General features: G+C 38.3%; 1 protein-coding gene across 4 annotated transcripts in view; it reads right to left on the minus strand.

The window, feature by feature from the left end:
- The window catches only part of LOC147823146 (uncharacterized), a 456,826-nt gene that overhangs the window by 442,762 nt on the left and 1,013 nt on the right, over positions 1-13,051 (minus strand). For 2 of the 4 annotated variants that reach the window (XR_015444185.1, XR_015444186.1), the window contains exon 2: positions 10,313-10,430. Coding sequence is in view for 2 of the 4 variants with exons in the window: in XM_087193817.1 (XP_087049943.1) it covers positions 10,645-10,871 (227 nt within the window). In the remaining 2 variants the exon portion in view is untranslated. Of the gene's footprint in view, positions 1-8,991; positions 10,431-10,458; positions 10,872-13,051 lie in introns of those variants that run through there. The other 2 variants (XM_087193818.1, XM_087193817.1) reach the window with 2 other exon arrangements.

A 13,051-nucleotide genomic window follows, 5' to 3' on the forward strand; every position in this document is an offset into this window, starting at 1 on the left:
TAAAGAAACTGTAGCTGTTTCATTAATTTTTTTTGTACCAGGCATCAAACTCAGGACCTTGCACTTGCAAGGCAGGTGTGGTGCCACTGAGGTAAATCCCTGGCTCACTAAAATTTTTTTGAGCTCATATTAATTCCATGTTTCCTTTTCATTTTTGCTTTTGTAAATTTCTGGCTCGTTTAAGACTTGCTATAGAAAATTATTGTATAGGTTTTCAGATTAGCCAAACTCATTTAATCATTAGTAAAAATCTGCTAGTCTCATGGCTTACATAAAACTTGCAAATAAAGTTTGGTAATATAAGGAGTTCTGTATGATTAGATTAATAGGTGTGTTTTTGTGTGTTAGCTTTCAGAAATACTGTATGCTCTACTTAAGTTGGTGTATAGTTAAATGGTCACTCACAGTATTAGCCCAAACCTTTATTGTTTACTTGGCTTAAGAGTAAGCTATTTTAAATTGCTTGGTAAGAGTAAAGATGTCTTTAAAATTGGTGACATGTTGGCATCCAGGCTGTCAACCAATCAAGATGACATTTATCTTTTAAAAAATTGGTTTTATAAACACAATGCCCATAGTTTTCTGCGTACAATAAAGTCTTAGTGACTTTTCTCATTGCTAAGACAGAATGACCAATATCCAGTTAAAGGAGGAAATGTTTATTTTGGCTCAGTTTGAAAAGGTTTCAATCCATAGTCAGCTGGCTCCAAGGCAGGATGGCCTGGCAGAGGGGAATGCCAGAGAAGAAACAGTTGATGGCATGGCAGGTAGAAGGCCACAAGCAATGAATACTAGCAGTACCAAAAGCAACAGCCTCTCCTTTTTATCTCTTCCAGGCTACCTGCCTTTTGGGTAGTGCTACCCACACTTAGGGTGGGACACTCTTAATCCCAACATCATGCCCTTCATCCCAGTATTACACACCCTAGATCCAGCCACTTCAAAAAAGCCCCACCTATGACCACATGAGGCTTTGGGGGGACATCTAAATATAAGCCATAGCATTCTGCCCCTGGGCCCCAAAAGATTCATGCACATCCCTTTATGCAATAGGCACCTAGTCCATCTCTAAGAGTTGTCAAGGTCCCAACAGTTTCAGCATTGTTAAAAAGTCCAAGACCAAATTCTCCTCTGAGATTTAAGGCAAACTTTCCCTTCAAACTCTCTGTACAAATGAAAAAAAAGTTAAACACTTCCAACATACAATGACATAAGACAAACATTCCCATTCCAAATTGGGGGATAGAAAGGAATGGTACCAAAGCAAGTCAAAATCCAGCAGGCCAAATATTAAGCCCCATAGTTCCATGTCCAGCATCCCAGGTAGACTGTGGCAAGATGTGAACGCCAAAGAGCTTGAGTGGCTCTGCCGCTATTGTACTGCAGACAGTTGCAGCTCCTACAACTTCTCTCTTGTGGTGGCTTTGCTTATTTCTTGCAGCTCTCCTCAGATAATTTACATTCCTGGTCAAATCTTCTGGGGTCTCCACTGCACCTTTACTTTCCAGTCAATGTACTTGATATGCAGGTAAGATTATGATAGTTAAACTTACTACCCCCACTTCAATACTAGTGTAACTGATCTTCTAGGTGTTCAACAACTGAAGCCTGGTGATCAAAGCTAAAAAAGATAACTAGGATAACAAGACAGCCAATATTGTGGCCCTTGTCCTCCAAAGTCAATCAGGACCCAGGGAATGATGGGACCCCTGTAAAAGGATCCTACAACTCTAGTGAGTCACTCAACTCCCTGAGCAGGGAAATTCTCAGATCTCAGAACCCAAGAGTCAAGTAATATACATTTTGCTAAAAGAAGGGTTCCTAAAGAAAGAAACATGTCCCATGCTTCCAAGAGAAGGCATATGGTCAAGTAACACTGTGACCCATCCTGGCAATGACACTGTTAGTGCAAAAGACTATATAAGAGTTAAGAGGATCTGCACGGGGCCTCAAAAGTAATCTTGGAGGCATGTTAACTGATCTTCTTTACATATATACAGGGAGAGATTAATTTTGATTAACAGAGGTCTCATTTAGATGTGATCTTAAACACCCAGCAGAAAAGTATAACCAAAAAGATATACATACAGAGAAAGTAATAATAATGTCTAACAAAAAGCTGGGATACATATAAAAAGGAGGTCTCCAAATACTACACTATCCCTTTCTGGGAGTCTCCTGCTATTCCCATATCTTGAGAAGCCACAGTGCAGCTATAGAGGTAGAGCAAGGGTCTTTAAATTCCTTAGTATAAATAGGCCTTCAAAACTGCAAAGCCCTTGATCTTCTCATGCTTGAAACCATAGGAACTTGCACACTTAAAAATGAAAATTCTTGTTTTTGGATAAGTAATTCACATTAGGTGGAGGAAGACCTTAAAACCATAAAAAGAAATATCAGATTTATAGATAATCCCCGTGAATAGTCAGTTCTAGGACCCAACTGGTTACAATCTCTATTCCAATTTCTTATGGTGTCTGAACTTGGCTCCTTCCCTTAATCATCCCAACTTGTCTTTTCATTCCAATTCTTATGGTTGAGCTTTACATTTTTAATCTTTTGGTAAAATTTGTGCTTGTTTTTTGCCTAAAGGCTGTCAAACTCCAAACTGTTATGCAGATAAAGCCAATGATGAATGTGCTAAATTCCTTTTACTGGGGTTCACTAGATCATCCCTCTGAATAAAGTCCATAACTGTTGAACCCCAGAATAACTCCTATTGAAGATGGCTTAGATTAGCTCTCTGTAAAAAATCCTTGATGATCTCTTTAAGCAGAAAGAAATAATATCTTGATTCAGCCTTTGTCCTTTCTTCCCTAAAGGCAGTTAGGGATACTTCCTCAGAGAGGGGAATATTAAAAAAATAGTTTAGTTAGCTCCAGCCCTGCCCTACGAAAAGCAGTCATAGCCCCTCCTAATTAAATTCTGAGTTTTGAGAAATTTAAAATGAGAAATAACTGATTTTTTCTTAAAATCCAAGTTTCCTTAAATCCTACATGCTGAGTAACCTGATTAGAGAGGCTGAATTCCAATTCATCATTTTAAATCCACACAGTCACCTGTAATAGGTGGTCAATAAACAACTGAGCAATTCCATGATTTACTAATCCATAAGAAGCTCCATTGTTGGTGGGAGAGCAGACTGGTGCAACCACTATGGAAATCAGTATGGAGATACCTCAAAGAACTAGGGTTAGAGGTCCCATTTGACCCAGTTATTCCCCTGGTGGGTATCTTCCCAAAAGAACTAAAAGAATCATACCACAGCGATATATGTCCACTCATGTTTATAGAGGCACAGTTCATAATAGCTAAAGCTTGGAAACAGCCCAAGTGCCCATCCACTGGAAACTGGATAAAGAAGACGTGGTTTTTTTAATAAAATGGAGTACTACTCAGCCATAAAGAACGAGAAACTAGAGACATTTATAGTTAAATGGATGCATATTGAGGCCATACTCTTAAGTGAAATAAATAGGACACACATGTGTAAATACCAAATAGTTTCTCTAGTGTGAGAAACTGAAAGTGTAAATAAGAGTTAAAATGATTAAAATGAATAATTGATAATTTGAAATAGGAAGCAAAGGTCCAAAGGGATAGGGGAAGTAGGAGGGGAAGGGGAAAGGAAAGAAGGGAAAGGAAAAATTATGAGAAAAGAAAAAAATGGAAACAAAGTCTTTGTAAATAGGGATGGGTGGAGGGGGTGAAGGGTGCACAGGGAATGGGGAAAAAATAAGAACCAAGATACATCATGTACAGGTACAAGCACCCAATGATAAATGTAAACATATTGTATACCTAAAATGTACCAATAAAAGAATTTAAGAAAAAAAAAAAAAAAAAGAAGCCCTGAACTAAGGGCCACATGGCCACCCACTCAGGACTCCTTTTAGAAATCTGTCCTGAGCAAAGAATTGGTCAAGAAAAGTGCAAACAGTATCAAAATTGTTTTAAAGGTAGGAAAAGAAAGGCTTTGTAGAGCCAGAGTGGGTCAAATAAAAGAAGGAAAAGAAATACTCCCTAAAGGAAAATGAGCCAAAACAGGAGCACCCGAGGCAAGGCTTTATTGGGAAGGAGCTGCCAGGCTACCTCAAAGAATGGTGAGAGGGAGAAGACTAACTGTGGTGAGGTTTATATAGGGCAGTGCAGTGGGGAGAGTATCCTGAGTTGAGCAACAAGATGCCAGGTGATTGGAAGGGGAGGATCACGTGGATAGCAGGGTGGAGCAACCAGTTAGGTTTTGCTTCTCCAGAGGGGGTAGGTTTCACTATTCTGAAGTGGCTCATTTCCGTAATCAGGAACCATTTTAGGAATAGGAGCCATTTTAGAATGTAGGACCACTGGACCCCTTTTGTCTGGTAGAGAACTCTATCACTCCCTGCAGCATGAGAGTGGGTATTAGTATGGTTTGTGTTTAGATGTCCCCCAAAGCCTCATGCAGATGAAGTGAGACTTTCTTTCTCAGATGTAGCTGAATCTGGAATGTGTGAAGCTGGGGTTAAGGATATGTGATTACTAAACCACTACATGTGAGTGATTAGTTTGGCACCACCCTAATCCCAGTAGTCTGAATAAGATAAAAGGGGCAGAAAGATGCTGTTAAACTCCCTTGTTACATTTGCTACCTTGTGTGCACCATGTTGTTTCTGCTCTGCCATGACTGTTTGTCATCCCTTCCTTGGAGTCGCCGATTGTGGACTAAAACTGCTATGAACTGTAAGCCAGATAAACTCCTTCCCCTCCAAGTTAGAGTGTCAGGTAGTTTGTCTCAGCACTGAGAGAAAAGAAACTAACACAGAAATTTGGTACCAGAGAAGTAGGGCTATTGCTGTGACATTACCTGGCTTTGTGGCTTTGGAACTGGCTTGTGGGAAGGGGAAGAGTTAGGAAAGATTCAGAGATGTTGGCTACAGAAGTAGCACTTGAATGCCTTAGGTTATTTTGTATGGAAGATTCTGGTCAAAGCTCAGAAGACCAGAAAGCCAGTAAAGACCAGGCTCAGGAGGTTTCTGCTGGGAAGAAGGACTGCATTGGCGGCTGGCCTCCAGAAGATTTGTGTTATGGCTTGACAGAAAGTTTGTCTGGATTTTCCTCACATTCAGAGACTTTGCTGAAAGAGTCAGAGCTGCCAGCTGAAAAAGCAGAGCTGGAACACCTTAGGCTATTCTGTGTGGAAGTCTAGTCAGAGCTCAGAGAAAGCTTGTAAAGACAAAGCTAGGGAGGTTTCTACTGGGAAACTGATTATGGACTGAAACCTCTATGAACTCTAAGCCAAATGAACCCCTTCCCTTTTAACTTTGGGTATTGGGTATTTTGTCTCAGCAATGAAAGTAAAGTCACTAACACAACCCATGATGCCATTTTTGTGAGTGGTAAATAAAACCTAAGATTTGGGGATTATTTGTTAAAGTAACAGGGGAGTTTTATCCTGATGAATTAAAAGACACTGACATAAATTAAGTTTCCTTTCAAAACTTTATATTTCATCTCTAAAGATATATGAAATCATTCTGGAAGAAACAGAGCAACTGCTCCATCACAATGCAGGCTTACTCGGGTCCCATGTTAGGCAGAGGTTATCTCCATAACCTTGTGATGTTCTTTGAGATATAGCAGCCTGGGAAACAGAATGTAGGCTGCGGATGAGAAATATATGTGAAAAGTTTATTTCAGATATAACTGAATAGAAAAATGCCATACACAACAGGAAAAGAAGAGGTAAGGATTTAGAAGCAGGAAAAGAATAAATGATGAAAAAATTTTGCAAGTGATAAAAATCTAACTGAAAGCAAGCTGGCCACACAACATGTATTGTCCATTCACTTTTTAAAATACATTTAGAGGTACATATAGAGCTATATAAACCTAGCTAATATAAGTACTTTGAGGTGAAAACTGGACACTTCTTAAGTATAAGTCAGAATTCCAAGTAAATGTAATTATGCCTGGAAAGCATACCTGTGGTTAACTTGGGATTCAGACAGAGGGTATGAGTTCAGTATATACCAGGAAAACAGGAGTTATGGACTCATTAGGGCCAATTTCCCAGGCAGATCAAATAACTAACCTATGAAATAATTTATCCTATGAGAAGAGAGTTTTGTGGTGCACAAAAATGGTCTAAAAACAGATGGACAGAGCTGGTAGAAAGGGACTGCTTTAAGTACAGCTAGTGTCTAAGTTCATATTGTCCTTTAGTACAGCTCCAGAATCTGAGGAAGAGGAAAGAAGAAGAAGAAAGTGATAAATAAAAAATTCCCTGAACATTTTATAATCCTTTGAGCACACACAGGAACAATGTATTGCTCAAGTGATTGTGAAGCAGTCTTCTGACTTGGAGTCAGAACTATAGCACTGACCAGATACTAAATTGAAAATCAAACCACTCTATATCTGGAAAAGAGAAGAACTGGAAGAGGTATTTTGCCTAGTAGGTATCAGCAACACTGCTAGCAAACATTTATAGAAGCCTAATTCCTTATGGAGATGTGGTGGTGTTGGATGGGATCTTGTGGAATAATGTTCTTCTTGCCCAGATTCTGATTATTTGAAAAATAAAAGAAAAAAGTTAAAGTGATGGACAAAATATTACTGATACAGTAGGTCTGAGGATATTGTATCAAGAGTCAAAAAGCTTGGTAATGTAGCACAGAATCGGAGCAACTTACTATTTATCATCAAGTAATGTTGGACTGGAGCAGGGTTCTCCTTTTGAGGAGCCTGCCTGTTTGGAAAAGCAAAGGGAAGTCATACTGCGCAGAAGCTCCTTCCAAAGATGAAGAAGGGGCAAGGGCAGCTGGCCAAGGCTGAAATGAACCCACAGTGAGTGAGAGAAGGGAAGATGAGTGCCTCGGTGTGCAGCCTCGGCATCAAATGGAGTAAAGGTGTTGGGGGAGAATGCCACCCCACTGACCTTCTTTGATAAATTTTCCCCAGAAAGTCTTCCAGAGCTCTACAAGGAATCCTAAGCTTAAAGAAGTCTGTCTGTCTGTCTCTTTTTGTGGGAAGTGGGTATACTACATGGCAGAACTTCTGACAGCTTGTCAGAAATTACAGAGCAGGATATAGAAGGCAAGACAATTAAATGCAAAAGAAACTACTATGTCCTTGGTGGCTTTCTTACTTCACTATGTCAAGTCTTCTAAAGCTGTCATATATCTGAATTTTTCCACATGCAGGATTACAGGTTTATTTAATTTTTATTACAATGTAGATCAAATATTCTCCTAGTTATAATCAATAACTATTTAAGTGATATACCAGCCCATTTTGTCTTTAGCCTTTATAGATAATGGTAAAATCTCCTTGTCTGAGATCTAATACAGATACGTAATTTCCACATACATATTCTTTTATGTTGCTCCTATGGTTCCTTTTGATAAAGATTGTCTAAAAAGAACTAGATTGAATCTAGCCCTTAGAGTCTTCTCCTTTTACCAAGCATCTATATACATCAATTTTTAATTGACCTATTGAGTTGGTTCTTCTTTCAGCTTCTAATTCAGCTTCTGCAGTTGCTCATAGTGGTCTCTGTTACTGTTGGGTTATAATTTGAGTATCTGTGCTTTCTGTTATTTGATCAATTTCTTATTATTAACTTACACATGATTCTAACATGAATGACCTGGCCCTAGTTTCCTTATTACTGAACTTCATCTGGAAAATTAGATTACACTGTAGTCCTTAACTGTAGCTGTATTTATCAGGGAGCTAATCCTTAGAAGGATTTTTTTAGCAGTGAAGAAAAATAAGATATAAGGAAAAATGATGAGAAAATTAAAAGACAATTATTTGATATGATATTATATTATGTATCTTGGCCTCATTAGAATCACATTCTAGTTTAATTGAACCACGGATAAAATATTTTTGAAAGGCTGACTGAATAAAATAGATAAGCCATAGAAGCATTTTAACCCTAAGAGAATTTGATAGAAATTTTGACAATATATTCCTCATTTAGGAAATTAGTTGAAAACTCACTTTTGGCTCTCAGGACGTTAACATCTAGTGGTATTCAAAATTTCTGTACCACATTGTACAATTTGGTGACTTTCCCAGGGCTTAAAAGTACAAGTGCACTTTTAGGTTTGTCAGGAAAAAAAAAAAGAAAATAGAAAGCACAAAGGACAAATTAAGAGATGTTTTGTTTTTGTGTCCTGAATCTGTGTAAATGTCTTGTCAAAAACTGTTAGTCCTAATATTCTAACATAGCATACATTGTAATTCTTCATATTAACCAGTACTTTCATATATTTTGCACTGATATTTGAGTAGGAGTCAGTAGAACTTTTCTCCTAATTACTGAGGTGGGGATGGCATTTCCAGATTGCTTTCTTACCATATCCTTATTTTTTCCAACCGCAACATTTGCGTGGACCCAGTGTACAAACTGCATTACTTATTTAGCTCTGTAGCACGTTTAGCTTGTTGCATTTGAACTCAAAAAGTACACACACACACATTTTTAGATGTGGATATTAAAGGACCCTAGTTAGCAAGACAGACTCCATATTGCTGCTGAATGACCCACTTGCCTGCCCTTTAGATGAACTCAAAAGGAGGAAGCTTAGAAACCTCCTCCCCTTAGAGAGTCTCTTAGAAACAACAATTAATCAACTATTGTTTTACAAATGTTCTAACAGCAGGACGTTCCGCTTCTGTACCTTTTGCTTGCTTTACTAGTTCTATCCCATAGGGGGCCTAGAAACTGCTGGCCTCAAAGGTATATCAAATATGTTAATCTCCCCCCAGTCAAGGCTCCAGTCCGATGCTTGGCTCGGGTCCAGACCAGTAATAAACTCCTGTGTGGATTTAATATCAGTCTCTGGTCGGTTCTCTCTCACTGGGTGTAACAGATATAATTAAAGATGCTTGTTTTAATTTCTAATGACTACACGATTTGTCTTCTAACTGCAGAATATTTCAGGTACTTTTGTGATTACCCATATTTATTTACAATGGAGATCAGAAAAATTACAGAGTGGCTTGATTTTTTTTCTTTTTTACTTCAGTAGATTTCTGTTGTTTCAATTGTTCTGAGGGTACATACATTAACTCTTTACAGATAGATAATGCATTTCAATCAGTTGCATGAATTTTGGAAACTATAATTAAAATTAATTAGTTTATAAATAGCAAAGTTGAGTTTCTGTTAAGATGAATTTTTATGAATTATTATATACTACAAACATATACTAACAAAATAAACACTTAAAAAAGGAAAATCTAAAAGTGTGGATGCCAACATTCTGAAAAACACACATAATAACAATAGCAAACTATGTGGTGAGCATCTAAGATATTTAGATGCATTAATGTATTTAATTTCTCCCAAATAAGTACTTGACTCCATTTTATAGATTGGGAAACTGAAAGACAATGAGTAAGCTGCTCCAGGTCAAGCAGCTAACACTTGCCAGATCCAGTGTCTAAGTCCAAAGAGTCCAGATTAGAGCGTGTGTGCTTCGGCACGAGATACTACTGCTTCTCGGCAGGCGGCTGACAGGAGGTGGAGAGGAGGGTGACCTGGGCAGGCAATGAGCCCGGATGTGAACGGAAGTAAGGGCAGAGGTAAGCTTTAGAGCAAGCACGGCTCCTTCCGGGATTCGGAACCTCAATGCTGAAATGTCAGGAGAGGGTTTTAATAAGGTTTTGTGTATGTTTGCTTTTGTAAAAGATAGGATACAGGTCCTTCAACCGCTCAGGATCGAGTGATCTGGGGTTGCAAAATTCGGATTTTATAAACTATGATTTTGGATCCATATAATACACCAAACACTAGTCTGCATGCTGACGAAAGGGACAAAGCCTCTGCCCTTACGGGACTTGTAACACAATGGGAGTGGAGAAACAGGAAAAAATGCACATAAATTGATACAATAAATTAGATAGCCGTAAGTCTTAAAAATACAATAAAAAATGAGAAATGAAGGAAAAGTGGAAAGAAAGCCTTTGTAAATAAGGAGGGGAAGAAGGGTTGAAGCGAGGATAGGGGAACCAGAAAAAGAAGACTCAAGATATATCGTGTCCAGGTACAAATTCCCCGTGATGAGTGTGGTCATTATGTGTACCTAAAATGTATCAATAAACTTAATCACTTAAAAAAGTATAAGAAAACCATTAAAGTAGAAAACTATTTGAAAAATTAGATACACAGGCAACACCTATAAATAATCAAAATACATAAAATTAAAAGTAAAGTAGAAAGTTGGAAATAATCAAAAGTCATCCAGATTTAGGGTCAAGAGTACTTACTTTCTTGGAGTTTCTAAAACTTGGCAGATTTTAAAGATTTCATTGACCTCACCTGTTCCTGGGAAAAGCGGTCTTAATGATACAGTTCCACCAGTACGCTCCCCACGGCGCACACGTCAATGGGAGAACTGTATCCCGGAGGTCTTAACAAGTCTTCAAGCGCATTGTACCTATAAAAATCACCAATAAGACCCCCCAAAAAGGCTATGTTGAGTGAAACGTCACAGGTGGATGAATTCACGCCTGAATATGCTGTTAGGAGCTGGGGCCTAGTCGGAGGTGGTCCCTAGAGGGTGACCTAGAAGGGTACGTTCTTTTCCCCAGCTCCTCTCTTCCCTTGCTGCTTCCTGGTTGCCATGGGACGAGCAACTTTCCTCCGCCCTTCTACCTTGCTGCTTCTGCCTTGGAGCCAGCCAGCCATGGACTAAAACCATGAACCAAATTAAACTTCTCTTTCTTAAAAGAACAATAAACAATTGCAATTGATGCTGTAATAGTTTTATATAATAGTGACTGAGTGGCATTTTCGTCTTGAGTGATCTGGTAGGTCTTCCATAATAAAATGATACTGAAGTTATGAAGCAGCCTTGTGAAGAAGACGGGAGAACAGTCTAAGGGAAACAAGGAAATAAAATGCCCTCAGGTGGTTTAAAAGGAAGTCTCTTGGTTGTCACACATTCTCACTCAACACAACTCCTTCACTTCTGGTCACTAAAATTTGTGTGGATATTTCTCCCCACCAAAAACCAATCCATCCTCCAGTGCTATCAACTGGTTTGTCTATAATTCAATTCAATTCTGATATCATCTACTGGAGACTGCCTCATATCCCCAGGAGTAAAGGGTAAAGGCTTAGCCCCAAGAGTGCTCCTCATTTTAGATGACAGTGGTAAGCCTCACGTTTTACCTGAGCACCTGACTATAAATTGAGGGTCCTGATAACCCTGTCTTAAGGTTTAATTAATTTACAAAGAGAGTTAACAGACCCATGGGAAACATTTTACTTATATTTAGTGGTTGGTTGGTTGATTGATGGGTTGATTATACTGAGGATTAGACCCAGGGAATTCTGAGCTACAACCTCAGCCTATTTATTTATTTGTAATTTGAGACAAGTTTTTGATTGAACTTGACAATTCTCCTGCCTCCACCTCCCAGGTAGGTAGGATTATAGGCATGCGCCACCATGCCCAGCCACTGAGTGGTTTATTACAAAGGATAAAGGATTAAGCAAAGAGCAAGAGGAAAGAGATTCATAGGGCAAGGTATGTGGTAAAGGGCATAGAGTTTTCATGCCTTCTCTAAGGGTGCAGCCTTCCAAGAGCCTCCATTTATTCACCAACATGGAACTCTACCCTTTAAAACTTTATTTAAATTTTTTATATCAGGGCATCAATACACAGGCACAATGGATTCCATCTCTGATGTTGGTGGTCTGTTCAATCTTCAGTCTTTCCTCCTTACCGCTTGGAGCAACGGTGGGGACTGAAAATTTCAATCCTATAATCATTCCCTGGTCTTTCAGTGAGGTACAGAATTGCAACGTACAGAATCATGCTTAAAATTGTTTGCAGAAAGTGAATCTCATGTTATAGTAGAATAAAAGCTTTCATACACACACAGAAGGAAAGACTCTATGAGATAAGAGATTAAAAGCACACAGTGATAATAAAAAACCAAGGTAAAAAGAGTGAAAGAGGTTAGCATATTTTAACAGCAGGGAATGATATGATATTATAAGGGAAAAAAAAGAATGAAAGTATAGACACATAGGTAGGACAGCTAGGAGTTCAAATTAATGACAAAAAATGAAAAGTCTTCTGACAGGAAATAGGAAAAAAATGTATAAAGTAGAGTAAAAGGATCTTCCAATTATAACTTTAAGTTTTGATGCCCCCAATTTGCTATATTTTAAGAATGCCAGAGTATCTATGTTGCAATATTTAAAAATTTTTCTTAAATTTGGAATTGGGGCTTTTTCACTTTGCCAGCAATTTTAAGGCATGCTCTTAGGAAATCAGTACCTCATTTATGCAAATGGATCCAATTTGTTTGGTTTAAAACATTAGAGTTCTTTGCAATCAGTAGTATCCTTAACAGCTGTGCTGTGCCACTGCTAGCTGAGCAGTTTTTTTGCTCTTTAGCCTTCAGCATCTCTGGAATCAATAACTCAATAGTTATTCCACTCCTACCCTTTGCCCTCCGGGTCTGTTAAATGCATACTATAAGAATACAAATATTAACCTGGAACATTAAAAATAAATTTCAGAGGTCCATCTTAAGAGCAGATGGTAAGGTCTAAAATAAAAGTCAGATATTCTACCTCTCATCTCTGTCTCTATCTCTTCAACAATAGAGTTATGAGAAACTTTCTTATTTGTCAAAATGATATAAAGTTTCATAGGAACAATGATTTTGTGAACTTAGAACTCTGAAGCTAAAATGTTAAAACAGTGATTTCATAGGTTTAATAGTTTTTAATGTATTTCAACAATATTTGATAAGATTTTGTTATTTTGAATGGAAAGCCGCACCGCGAGGAGAAGTGACCTAAAATAGATGCACAGATAATAGTACAAAGGTCAGATTATAATAGGGACTGACCAGGGGTATGAGGGAGTCAGGGGCCGGAGAACTCACAATTCCCTAGAAATGTCAGGGCACCTAACGGAGCATACCTCATTTAAGAATTGTTTAGAAGAATGGATGGAGTTTGAAGTCAGAGACAAGGATATTACCATTCTCTTCCAACTACTCATCCTATTTTATACGTGACTGCATGCTTTACTGA

The sequence above is a fragment of the Heterocephalus glaber genome, unplaced genomic scaffold (genome assembly GCF_053883595.1).
Source record: "Heterocephalus glaber isolate CG9 unplaced genomic scaffold, H.glaber_assembly_v1.0 deba00001600, whole genome shotgun sequence".
NCBI classification, from domain to species: domain Eukaryota; kingdom Metazoa; phylum Chordata; class Mammalia; order Rodentia; family Bathyergidae; genus Heterocephalus; species Heterocephalus glaber.